Here is a 13,852-nt window from a genome sequence, read left to right as displayed (position 1 = left end):
CAGCTGAGTGCGTGCTGCAGGAGAGCTTGAGCTGAGAACCGTGCCCACCAGGACTCTCCGCCTCACTGGTGGGCCCTGGCTTTTAACGGACACTGAAGGGCGAAGTGGCCTCCCTTGCCGCAGTATAGACACGCCCCCGACGACAGACGCTCCTGCTTCTGCCGTGGTGTAAGCCGTAGACGACCCAACTGCATGGGCTCCTCTTCCGAGGGCTGTCGGCCGGCTGAACTGGCAGAGGAGGACTCTAGGTGGCGCCACGGGGCGGGTGTTTGCCGTTGTTGGCGGCGCCGGCTAAGACGACCCTCAATGCGGAGCGCGAGACTAATGAGCCTATCCAATTCCCGCGGGAGCTCTATGGCCGCGAGTTCATCCGAAATGGCGAAATCCAACCCCTCAAGAAAACGAGCGCGCAGCGCGCTCTCATTCCAGCCGCATGCCGCAGCTAAAGTCTGGAACTGGATAGCATAGTCAGTGACGGAGCTCCTCCCCTGAGACAGTCGTGATAACTGGGCCGCCGCCTCGTCACCCTGAGCAGAGCGATCAAACAATTTGGCCATCTCTAGACTGAAATCCGCGAAAGTGGCACAACAGGGAGCCCGCGATCTCCATACGGCGATTCCCCATTCGCGGGCACGGCCCGAGAGGAGTGTAAGGACATAAGCCACCTTGGTCTCTTCATTTGCGTAACGCCGGGGCTGCAGAGAAAACACCAGCGAGCATTGGGAGAGAAACGCTTGACAGGCGTTAGGATCGCCATCGTAGACCGGCGGATTGTTGGCATGGGGTTCGGACTCGTGTGACATACTGGTGTGAGGAACGGGCCCCCGGCTCGTTGCCTCTCGCTGAAGATCGTCCACCCGTGTGAGGAGTTCGGAGACTCGGGCACTGAGAACGTCCACATCCTGCGCGGTGGTGTCGAGCTGGGTGGCATGCTGCCCTAACAACACTCCCTGTTGAACGAGAGCCGAGCGAAGCGGATCAGATCCCGCTGAATCCATAATCTGGTCAGACTGTTCTGTCAGGAGAAAGCAGGCTGGATTCAGATGCGGGTAAACTCAAGGCTTTATTCGAAACAGAGGAGAAGAGTCACGGTTCACAGGTTACACTCGCAGTGACAGGATGAGTAGCAGATGAGTCACGTTTCACAGGTTTCACTCGCAGTGACAGGATGAGTAGCAGATGAGTCACGTTTCACAGAAGTACGTATAACCGCCGGACCGGAGGGATGAACAGCTGGAAGCTACTAGGAGCTCAAGGCTTGTAAGAACAAGGGCAGAGGAATCAACTAAACACACTGGAGCCTGAGGACAAGACACGACAAGGTGAGTTCAAAGAGCTGCTAGATGATCGGAGCTATTGGTATGAATAACAACAGTCTGACAATAGACAGAGAAACACAGGGAATAATAAAGGGGAAAAAATTAGAAGGACATAGAGAACAGGTGGCGAGCAATTAAGGTTAACAACGGGGAAACAAGGGAGGCGGGGAAAACACAAACAGGCAGACGCGGTGAGCTGTCAAACCATCCCAACACACACACACCCACACCAAAAAGACAGGTGATTAGCCCCGAGACCCGACACCTGAGGTAAATAAAGTAAAATAAAAAATTACAGTGTTACAATTTTATTTCGTGGGAAGAAGGAGGCGGGAACCGGCAGACAATCAAATAAGCTTTAATAACAAAATAAACACAAAACAGCGCGGCAGCCCCTCACGGACGACTGCCGAGCACAAACAAAAACCAAACACAACTAAAATCCAGGCCTGGTTCTCTCTGGTCCTTCACTGTCGTCGCTTCTCTTTTGTATCCTTCCGTCTCCTCCGTGGGACTCGAGACCGGTGGGTCGCAGGTGTCGTTCATTTCCAATCACTCCACCTGCCCCAGTCGTCACAGACATGTCTCAGTTGTTTCTCGACGGTTTTACTTTGTTTCACCTATTCATAAAATACATTATACAAATGTGACATTCATCATCATTCCCATTCATAAATACTAGTATAATAATAAAAACATTTAATAATAACCTCTCCATTTCAGAGCCAATAATAGTTGAGTTATTTTCCTTCTCTGCTTCCTGTGAAGCAATGTATCATTTAGTCCCTATGCTGCAGTGCCCTTCGAACTGAACAGGTCTGTCCCCTTCAGATTGGAATCTCACTTAAAGGGTTAGTTCACCCAAATATTAAAATTATGTCATTAATGACTCAACCTCATGTCGTTCCAAACCCATAAGACCTCCGTTCATCTTCAGAACACAGTTTAAGATATTTCATATTTAGTCCGAGAGCTTTCTGTACCTCAATTGAAAATGTATGTACAGTATACTGTCCATGTCCAGAAAGGTAATAAAAACATCTTTAAAGTAGTCCATGTGACATCAGAGGGTCAGTTAGAATTTGTTGAAGCATTGAAAATACCAAAAATAACAAAAATGACGACTTTATTTAGCATTGTCTTCTCTTCCGAGTCTGTTGTGAGCGCGACTGCTGTGACTGTTGACGTACGACTGCTGACGTGTTTTCTGGTGCACCCAATAACAAAGATGACACATCAGCAGTGTCATACGTCAGCAGCGCCACTGCAGTGTTGTGAACGCACTCACAACAGACCCGGAAGAGAAGACAATGCTGAATAAAGTCATCATTTTTGTTATTTTTGGACCAAAATGTATTTTCAATGCTTCAACAAATTGTAACTGACCCTCTGATGTCACATGGACTACTTTGAAGATGGACATACCGTACATACATTTTCAATGGAGGGAAAGAAAGCTCTCGGACTAAATCTAAAATATCTTAAACTGTGTTCCGAAGATGAATGGAGGTCTTACATGTTTTAAATGACATGAGAGTGAGTAATTAATCCCAGAATTTTAATTTTTGGGTGAACTAACCCTTTTACATAGTAAGGACATCGTTAAAATAGTCCATGTGACATCTGTGGTTTAACCATTATTTTATCAAGCTATGAGAATACACGACGCATGCGCAAGCATTCCTCTGCTTGTAAACAAGGCGCAGTGTATGCGTCGTGGTACTCTTGATAATGACAGAGGACTGTCCCAGGAGAGGATAAATCATTGAATCAAGGAATTGTAGGTGGGGGGGGGGGGGGGTGAATGAACAGTGCTCTGTTCCACCCTCAACTGAGCAAGGCACAAAACCCCTGGGTGCCACAGAAAAAAAATGGCTGCCCAATGCTCTGGGTGTGTGTGTTCACTACTTACTGCTGTGTGTGTGCAAATAGTTGTTAGGTCATTTCTAGGCATTTGCTGGTGGTTTTTTTTTGAGTGCTCTGAGTGGTTGTGGGTGGTTGCAATGATTCTTGCTTCAGCAAGCACCACAAAAATACAGTCACTGTCTCTGATGTTAAACCAAGATTATGGATTTTTTCAACCTCTTCCAGAAAGTGTGTGAACTTAAAGGCAACCTCTGTACATTGCAGCACACATACACATTTAAGACATCATGGGTTATGTGAGCTTAAAACTCTTAACAGGACCGTTTAGAAATGTAGAACACACACACACAACACAGCAGACTGAAATTATGTGCAAGCTTGAATAAGTCCACTGTGAGCTTTGTTGTCTGGAACCTGGAAAATTCATCATCGGCAGAAGACTGAAAAACACAGCGGTCTCTGAACGCTGCTAAATAGAAAAAAGAAAGATACGGAGGGTGGAAGAAAGAGTTTTAACTTAATTTTGCTTTTCTTTAGCAGCTTTTTGCATCATTTACTCATACATATTATTTAATTTAACTTTCAGAACCATTTGCCCTAGATTTAGAATAAAGCAACAGTTTAGATCATGAATCTGGCTGCAGAAAGACAAAAGAAAGAGAAATGACAGCCGTTCTCTCTGACCTCATGCAGTAACTAGCTACAGATGGGATAAAGAGCAGAGGGAATATAACCTTAAAAATATGAAATTATTTTTCTTTTCTAACGTTTGCTCATTCTTTCCGTATCTCTCCCTCATTCCCCCATTACTCCTTGCCAGGAAATAATTCAACAATTGATGTACACTCATGAAATACAAATTTATAGTGCTGTTCAAAACTGTAAGTGGTTGGATCAGGAGACAGAAAACAAGAACAGACACAAAGAAAACTTTGAAGAAAAGGAATGAGGCAGAAAATATCTGTAAAAGTGCAACCAAGGCTAGTGTCAAAGAGATTTCTATATCCAGGGAAGAAAATAACAGTGAATTAGTCAGTAGATTTTTGGGGGTTTATAAGTAGAAAGGTTTATTGCCAAAACAGTGACATTAATAAGCCACATTGTGGCATAAACATGAAACAGAAACAGAAAATGAACAAGCCACAATAATAAATACACTTTTCAGCCAATGCACCAAAAAGAACAATGCAAACTTGCTATAATCTTTATACAAGTACCGTCTCTGACCCTTCAACCATCTCTGCTTTTCTACCACACAAACTTAGCACATGTCTAACATACAAAAAGTGTAAGGAACAGGCTATTTGTTCAATGATAAACTAGAGTTTTAGCACATTGTGGACAAGGCTGAGATGGAATGGAATAGAATGAACTGAAATCTAAGGATCCTTCAGTCTCGTTCATACACACGGGTGCAGATGACATCTCCGGCTCTCATGGTCTGGAAGATAAACATCAGAGATGTTAAGAAACCACCAACTAACTGATTAAACCATTCCAAAACCAAGATCCTGATCCGACGGGCTTAAACATATAAACAGATGTTATATATTCACATATCTGACCAGATCTTGTTCTCTGAATTCAAAGAATGCTCTTTTTTTTATTTCCAACCATGCAAGACTGATTTACCTAAATGAAAGATATAAAATATCTATTAAGAACAAAAAGCACAGACACTGAGCGACCTGTTTACTGTAAGTGGCCTAAATGGGAGCAGTGTGACTTCTATAATAATGTGAACTATATGGTGAGGAATGAGCAACAATCTATTATTGTAAAGTGTTGAGCTTTTAAGATGCTCATTAGAGTAGGCTAGTAGTAGTCTATTTTATATGCTAGTGGCATAATTCAGTTAAAAATATTAACATTATTTTTCAAATGGTGCACTTACGAGAATCATCTGGCCATCATTGGTCAGTTCACGTGTCCATGATGTCTCAGGCCCCTCCCCCTTCTGCAGCGTCTGCTCGCAAGTGATTTTACGGTCAGTCTCCCATTTTGGAAAACTCTGGCGAGAAATTGTTAGAAACAGTTAGTAAAGAGCTAAAAGCAGATATTTTAATTTTAAATGTCTTTATAGAGTCTCAACGTTGGTTGAAGACATACATGTTTGTGTGTATAGATAACAGTGAACTTTCACCATCAAATAAAGTTAGTGTTTAAATGTAAAAAATATAAGAAATAATACATTTAAGACATTGATATTTTCTAATAGTAAATCTTATGCAATACAGTAAAGTGAAACAGTTAACAGAGAGAAAAATATGATGTGCTGAGATGCATGGATGCGTGGCATTACTGTGCAAGGGCGTCCATCCACCGTAGCTTCGCTGAAGGACTCTCCCACCGTGAAGGACACATGAGTGGTCCGCACACTAGTGGAGGTCTGAATGGAGAGACTTTCCCCCTGCTGTGTAATCTCAACAGCTGGTTTGGAAGCTGCTGCAACTGCAATCTTCCTCAGAAAGACATTTACACCTGTAGAACACACACACACACACACATAAATTAAAAGGCAATTTATCATTAGAAATCAAAGCCATTTTTCCTACAGCCAATTTCCTGTCCTTAACAAGTGTATCCAATCTGCACTGGACTGTTTTAGTCTCTAAATAGTCACATATTTAAGCAATCAAATCTGTTACCACAGTCTTAATGTTTATACCAAGGAAATCTATACCTTTTAAATACAGAGTCAAGACAGTGGATTCATTCTCGTCTTTATTTCATTAAGGGGCAACTGTGTGCTCGGTCTAAGTGAACTCCCCCTTGAGTGAATAATTGGGGTCGAGGGACGGTGTGTCTACAGAGCCAAACGGCTGGCCGAGGGGCCCTGTATCAGGGTTTGTGTGCCTAATCACAATCCCATGAGGAAGTGAAGCAGAACATTTTTTCATGCAGCTTTCCATTGATTGTGCTCATGGTAAAAGCAAGTGTCAGTTTGACTTGAACAAAATATATATTTTTATAAACAAGTAAAAGACATTGATATTCACTCATGCAAGGGTTTCTTTTGGTTTATAGTTTTCTTGTCAGATGATATCAAAATGGTTAATTTTAAAACAAAGTAGTATTGTTGCTCATTTTTAAAGTAATAATACAAAATATGTATATTAAATTATGCAAACACTTTTTTTTTTCGAGCTTTTGATTACTTTTTTTTTACAATCTAAAGAAAGTTACACTACCTTCACATTTCTGAAACATCACAACATATTTTTTTTATTTGATTATAATTAAAAATATAAACCAATACGAATACAAAGTGCAAATGAAAAAAAAACTAAATATTTTATTTTAATTATCTTAGATATAACTTTTATAATAAACACGAATCTTGAAAACTCACCGAGAGCTTTTAGAAGTTCCTCGAAATTTTCGGAACTTTTCATTTTCCAGGATCCAGAAAAGTCAGCAAATGTTCGCTCCGTGTTCGCCTCCATGTTTCTGCGTATCTTTGCTTTCAGACAGTTGTTCAGGACCGCTCTTCTCTTCTCATCCGCCGGCGTTCAGCAGTCTCTCTCTCTCTCTCTCTCTTTCTCTCTCTCTATGTGTGTATGTGCGCGGAGTTCTCGACCAATCCGCAGCGTTTGCGCCTGTGTCGCGTCTCACTGGGCGGCCGCTACTCGCGCACCATGTTCTTCCAGTAAAGATTCAGAAAGACCCCTATTTGCCCCACCATTTGGCTTGAGCGATCGGGTCATATACCGCTAACTGCTTTAGTTGCATCCTAATATATGTTATTTGTCATTTAGCAGGCCTTTTTATCCAAAGCCACTTGCAGACTACTTGTTCGTGGATCAAGCATCAATCAGGATTCTCAAACTTTGGACTTCAGTTGTTACTTTTAGTTACATTTAGTTGTCATCTAGTGAATCTGAAACTATTCCATTCTGAAGATTTTGTCAAACAAGGAGCTTTTGTTTAAAAACTGAAATTGTGTAAAATACACGGAAACCCCCATATTATTCAGCTCCCTTTCTCTTACAAACATGCCAACAAAGACATCTCATGCTGAGCTTTGTTAGTATTCAGACCACAACAGTCAGCCATTGTCAGTCAATCATATCACAGCCTCAAATCTCGGCTCTCTTCTGTCTCTTGCTGAGAGCTGCTGTGTCTGTGTCCTAACAAGACTCTGGTTTTGAATTTGCATTTAGTTTTGAGGGAATTTATGTTTCAAATAAATTTAAACCAACCACTATTTGTTGAGGGCGAGCATGATTTCACCAAGTACAACATGTTCATGGATCAACATCCTTGTTGATCCTGGAACAACATTCCAATCAACCAATCAAAATTGAGATATCTGTTTTAGGCTTACAATCAGGATTAGGTGCTTCTATACTCTTGTTAATCAGCTATCATTTCCATCTGATTTTAGGAATAAATTATGGATAGGGTTAGGTTTATAGGGATTGGGTAAAGTTTATATTTTTGGACAATAATGTTGATCCAGGATCATCAGAAGATGTTGATCCAGGAACATGTCTTACTTGGCAAAATCACAGCGACTATTTGTTGAGATATATACACTATATATATTTTATAATAATGTAGTAAAATCATATTTATAATAGTAAAATTTAGTAAAACAATATAGAACTTAAATTAAACAAGTAAAATGTAAAATAAACTTAATGTTTACGATATCTAAGGATTTAGTTATGCAGAGGCAAAGTTGCACAGCTAATATCATCTGATTCTATATCAGGTATGTCATAAAAAGTTATGTTATAAAGTTCTGTTGGTCTCGAATAAAGAGATTCATCTTAAAATTCTTTACAACAAAAGAACACTGTATGTTTTGCCTATTTTGCACAGAAATACCAATTTTCAGACTCTGAATAATGATTATTTATTTTTTCATGTATTTCTTTATTTGCTTATTCATATTAATTTTACCATCGGCTATGACCTTAATAAATGATAAAGCATTATTAGTTTTTTTTATAAGTTCCATTTATTCTCTCCAAACCCATTCACTCTCTCTTCCTCTCACTGTGCTCTAATCTGCTTCACTTTATTTAGTTTTTGTTCCTTTTGTGCATGTCTCCACATTCCTCATACAAATGGCGTGAAAGAAGCAGTGAGGAGACAAGAAGCAAATGGAGTGTTTGAGTGGCCAAAAGGGAGCCAGGGAGGAGAGAAAGAATGAGGCCGTGTAAACTGAAACCACATCCTCTTCTCCAAATGCTCAGAGGTAATTACCAAACGATTCCTGAGTTGCTCCCCACCCGTCCCTTTTCTCTCCCTTTACCCCCTGATCCCACCCCTCCTACCAAGAACATTTCAACAAGTCTGGCTAAGAAATGATATCCCTGGAAATGGAAAAGAGGAAAAGCGGAGGGGGAAGACGAGTGAGAGAGAGAGAGAGAGAAAAACTGCATATTTTCAGTCAGAATAGAGACAGTGGCAAAAGTTCAAGCTGTTTTCTTGCTCTCACTTTGAATGCTTCCCCTAAAAGCACGTTAGCAAGTCTTTCTTTGAAGTGGTCGAGTGAATAAAGCTACTTGAATTTGAATGAGAAAACAATCCTGATCCCACACTCACCTACTACTGACCCCATTATCCAGGAGACGATGAGGAATCCATGTATGAAAGAGAGAGAGCGGAAGGAGGGGGAATATTTCTACATAAAAAGTCAATTATTTGGAGAGAGCAGTCTCTCATAACAATCACTGATGACCTAAGTGCAGATGCCATAATAAACTGAAGAGCCTTTCACGCCACAAAACATAACAGAAGTTCAATGGGCCTTATGAATGTAGAGCAGACTTATAGTTAAAGGAATGGGCCAACTTGTTTTGATATTTTTCAATTGAAAATTGAAGAAAACAAAAGTAACAATTTATTCAACAGTTATTCTCCCAAAGCTACCCTCTTCTGACATTTTGGAGAGTACCACGGCACATGTGCATGCTTTCCCCAGAATTTCATCTGCGTTTTTTACATTAAGCATGTGCATGTTTTCTCCTGATTGATTAGGGAAAGCACACACGAGTCGTGGTACTCTCCAAAATGGCAGAAAAGGGTAACTTGGGGAGAATAAAGGCTCGTTCGCACCAAGAACGGTAACTAAAAAGATACCGATAAAGATATAGTTCTAAAAATCATTCTCAATATTAAAGAATAGCAGAGTCCATACCACAACTATAACGATAACGGCACAGAGAAACGATATCATTACAATCACTTTCAGAATGATTTTTTCCTAGTTGATGAACGATTAAAACATTGACGGACAATCAGAATCCATCCTGCTCAGAATCCATCCTGCCACGGTGGCACATATACTAAAATTGGATCGATACAGAGAAGATTAGCATAGCCCCTGCGAAAGGATGACATGCAAATCTGTGAAATGCTCCATCATTTTTGGGAAGTCGTGACCTAATGGTTAGAGATTTGGACTTGTAATCCAAAAGGTTGTGAGTTCGAGTCTCGAGCCGGCAGGAATTTTAGGTGGGGGGAGTGAATGTACTGCACTCTCTCCACCCTCAATACCACGACTGAGGTGTCCTTGAGCAAGGCACTGAACCCCTACTGCTATCCCACAGAATAAATGGCTGCTCACTGCTCCGGGTGTGTGTTCACTGCTGTGTTTGTGCACTTTGGATGGGTTAAATGCAGAGCACGAATTTTGAGTATGGGTCACCATACTTGGCTGTATGTCACTTTCACTTAATTTCTTGTCTAATCAACAAAAAATGTTTCCCAGAGAGTATTATTGTAACAGGTAGTAATTAGGTTTTTCAGAGGCTGCAGAAAGTGTCATGATAAAATTTCAAAAGATGGTTAAAAATATCAAAACTAATATCAAGTTGGCCCCACATATAATAACTCCTAATCTCACACAGAGTAGTCGCTAATTTTAGCTTTTTATTTTCATTCTGTTAGGTTTCTCGGTGTCTTGTTTGAAATAAAGCTAAAATCAAATCTAATTTACCTGAAATGGCCAAGTGATTCCTGTCAAGTGATCGATTGTTGAAAATACACAGTACATGTCGTCCAAGAAGCTCAACCGTTAATTTTTTAAAGTATATTTGGCGCCACCTAGAGTTCGCGAGCTTAACTGCAGGAACTTTCTGAGCGAAAGGGCGCATTTTCCAGCCGTGCACAATTGATGGTAACACGGACGAAACATGGCGAACCACCTTCGCTTCATCGCTCGGACTGTCATGGTGCAGAACGGCAATGTGGATGCGGCCTATGGCGCTCTGAGCAGGTACTTATAAGGTGTCTGGAGACTTTGATATATGTATATGAAATGTTGTTATAAATACTTAAACACGTGACCATATCATAACACGATATATGTCAAGTGATGTAGACCTAATGTGTTCTCAGTAACGTTCGGTCATTGAGATGATACATTTGAATTAAACTTGCAAACCCAGTGACCCCTGACTCAAGACTCTGTATCAAACGGTTTTTTCATATTAGCTCATAATAACTTGAACAAAGAGCATAAGTATATTATATAATGATTAACAGGTCAGTAGATATAAGGTAATTTACTATAAAGTTTATAAATCTCACATTTACATCCTAAAGTATTTGTTGACCAATGCTGCCTGGGGTGTCATTTTAGTATTATTAATTGTGTCCTTGAACAGTTTTTATTTATATTTTTAAATAACCCTTACATATTTTAGTTTAAATTTTTAGTTTGGAGTAGATATAACATTTTAATTTCAGTTTTATTGTAAGCTCTTATCTAATATTTATGTTTTATTTATGTTTTATTCGGTTGTAGTTAACAATAAATACCCTGGTTGCCTGACCTCATAAATTGTTTGAAAAAAAATCACACTTACTAGTCTGAATGTCTTTAATCATTTAAATCTCAGTGTGCTTTATTAGCATGAAAATCTATTTGCATTGCCAAAGATTTTGCAGCATAATATAAGCTCTGATGAGAAATTATGCAATGTCAAATAATAGTGCAAATAAACAAGTAATATTAACATATTAAATGAAACAATTGACAAAGCAAAACAAAATGAGATCAAGTAACAGTCATAGGTAAATCAAATTAAGTAATAATATCAATATATAAAAAATGATTTTTGTGTTATTGCAGAAGTTTCTATAGAGGGTGCAGGTGAGTTGTAGTCTTGCAATATGGGTTAGAACATATGATCAAAAGTCTTACCATTGGTTTTTGCAACACTTTAGATTGGATTGGATTTGGTTTGAAAGGTTGCCTTGTTTTTACCTTATAACTCAATAATAGAGTATGATATTTCATGTTTACAGATATTGTAGTTGTTACATGCTCTTTCTCTGTCTTTTTGTCTGCAGAGTTCTGTCCACTGATGGAATAATTGAATCTGTGAAGCGTAGAAGATACTACGAGAAACCCTGTCGTAAGCGAGAGAGAAAGAGCTATGAGAACTGCAAGAGAATCTACAATACTGAGATGGCCAGAAAGATATCTTTCGTATCAAAGGCACAAAGACAAGATCCATGGCTGGGATGTTAAGATGACATAAACTGACTGTGTCGACCAACACATGAGTCATGCACCGTGATCTGCATTAGAAGATGAAGATCCACAGGAACATTTTATACGTACACCATTAAAAAGTAATTGGAGGACTGTGTTGTGATATTGCTGACTTAACATGTAGACTAACTGTTGTATGCTGTTAATAATAAAAAGCTGTAAAATCATAAGAAGTTTTCATGTCCTTTACAACAACATTATTGACAATAGATGCTTTGCCAATAAATATGAATTTGTGTTTTATCAGATGTAGAAAGTGTTTTTTCTGAACTTTTGAATGCTGCTATGAGCTAAAAAGTGCACATTGAGCAATGTTTAAAGTAGAAAACAAATTCAAACAAAGGGTAACAGTTTAAGAGCATGCAAAGCAGGCATGAAGGGGGAACAGATTAAACATAGTCACGTATAAATCTTATCTTTTCTCCATGCTAACATTTTAAAAATACAAAAGTTAAGCTCCTTATTTGGTGAAATGTGAGGTTTAACAGTATTGCAATTTGCTAAATAAGATATATTGCCTGGTATAACCAGAAATAAAAAAAGAGGCTAAACCAGACTTGTGTCCCATGAGTGACAGTTCCTTGAGCAAACAACAGGGGCTCTAGATGAATGCAGACGTTATCTGACTGGTTACACACTAACAGGGTGGAAGTCTATTTAAAAAGAAATGGTTAAAACATCACAATGAGTCCAAACCTCTTTACAAGCTGCATATTTTTCCACCAGCGGATATAAACGAGTAGAGAAAACTCTGAAATTGTGAGGAAATTTCATAATTGCATACTACTAATAATACAGATTTTAGCCAGCTAAAATACTAAAATACGAGTCCTCTATCCATGATATTGCTTTCTCTAGTGATAAAGTTGTCTCATCTGATCCAGGAGAGAAATATGCACTGATCAAGCACCATTTAGAATTAAAAAGCTATTTTAAACAAATATGCTGATGGATTTTTGATTTTGATGTGAGAGAACAACAGGGGATATACTTTTCCTCTGGAGCAAGCCTATGGACTTGTATTTTGGCCAGGAGTTACTATTTAAAGTTAAAAGCCTTGAAGATGGATTTATTTCTTACAAATACACAGCTTTTCACTTCACTTCGCTTTACATCCTAGACGGCCTCAGTTGTCATTTATGGGTGAAATATTTGTTTCAGATGAAGTTAATATGTAAATTGTCTGCTCTGGAGTTTTCAGTCTATGGAATTTTAGGCATGTTAAACTGAATTGTGAAGTATTTGTTAACTGGGAGGAACTTTGTAGTGTTCTTTCACTGCGTTCAAGGTCTCAGTCAAATGTGTAAGATGGGGGATGGGTCTCTTTCTCTTGAGGGTCATTGTATAGCTGTGGATGGGGCCTCAGCTCCAAGCAGCTGAAGTGGTTTGCTTTATGAAGTCATGTTTGCATTTTAGTCTATAACCATATTACATGCCTCTTCTGCTCCTCTTTCAGTTGCTTTGGGTACATAAACAGTGTTGTTCACAATTGTTATTTATTCACTCCAAAGTCTTTTACCCAGAGTGGAAGTTTGAATTATTTCCTATTTTTAAAGATAATTATTGTTCCCAAAGCTGTGTTTGTTTTATTGTTAGAATTGTGCATGTTAAACTGTGCAAAGAAAAAGATCCAAAAGCTGTATAGCCATGTGACAGTGTGACACAGATTTAACAATATTCTTGTATGTAAACTATGCAAGGGGATGGGCTGCTGGGTTAGTGAGTTCACACAGTATAGGTAGAATGGAAACTTATCCATAGACACTCTACTTCTTGCAAAAATACTGTTAAATACTGTGCAATAAAGAAAATATACATTTTAAAAAAGAAAACAGATTTAATTTAAGTTGTTTATTTCTATTTAACTGTATTTCATTTATATATATATATATATATATATATATATATATATATATATATATATATATATATATATATATTGTATGTGTACTTTTTATCCCTGTGTTCACTAAATCCATCTTGAGTGTTTGCTGCTAAAAAGCTCATTTTTAGTTTCATCTGACCATAGAAGCCAGTCCCATTTGAAGTTTCTGTCCTGTCTGATAACTGAATATGCTTTAGATTGTTTTTGGATGAGCTAGGAGAATTTTTCTTGAATCCCTCCCAAACAACATGTGGTGATGTAGGTTGT

At 38.9% G+C, this 13,852-nt stretch overlaps 2 protein-coding genes and 1 non-coding gene across 3 annotated transcripts; 2 read left to right on the top strand and 1 right to left on the bottom strand.

Annotated features, from left to right (window-relative positions):
- Window positions 1–4,225: 4,225 nt before the first annotated feature.
- Window positions 4,226–6,798, bottom strand: crabp2b (cellular retinoic acid binding protein 2, b). The gene is made up of 4 exons (XM_059555933.1): window positions 6,538–6,798; window positions 5,488–5,666; window positions 5,080–5,196; window positions 4,226–4,626 (listed from the first exon to the last, which is right to left on the bottom strand). Exons 1-4 carry the CDS (start codon window positions 6,629–6,631, stop codon window positions 4,576–4,578), a joined length of 441 nt encoding a protein of 146 aa, XP_059411916.1. The 5' UTR covers window positions 6,632–6,798; the 3' UTR covers window positions 4,226–4,575.
- Window positions 6,799–9,464: 2,666 nt separating this feature from the next.
- On the top strand, window positions 9,465–9,567 carry LOC132146129 (U6 spliceosomal RNA). The gene has a single exon (XR_009434871.1). It is a non-coding gene; the product is annotated as a U6 spliceosomal RNA (small nuclear RNA).
- Window positions 9,568–10,260: 693 nt separating this feature from the next.
- mrps21 (mitochondrial ribosomal protein S21) lies at window positions 10,261–11,943 on the top strand. The gene is made up of 2 exons (XM_059555220.1): window positions 10,261–10,416; window positions 11,496–11,943. Exons 1-2 carry the CDS (start codon window positions 10,334–10,336, stop codon window positions 11,674–11,676), a joined length of 264 nt encoding a protein of 87 aa, XP_059411203.1. The 5' UTR covers window positions 10,261–10,333; the 3' UTR covers window positions 11,677–11,943.
- The last annotated feature ends 1,909 nt before the right edge of the window (window positions 11,944–13,852 follow it).

The sequence above is a fragment of the Carassius carassius genome, chromosome 8 (assembly GCF_963082965.1).
Source record: "Carassius carassius chromosome 8, fCarCar2.1, whole genome shotgun sequence".
NCBI lineage: Eukaryota > Metazoa > Chordata > Actinopteri > Cypriniformes > Cyprinidae > Carassius > Carassius carassius.
Note: the sequence above shows the minus strand (reverse complement) of the source record. Positions and strands in the feature narration are given on the sequence as shown.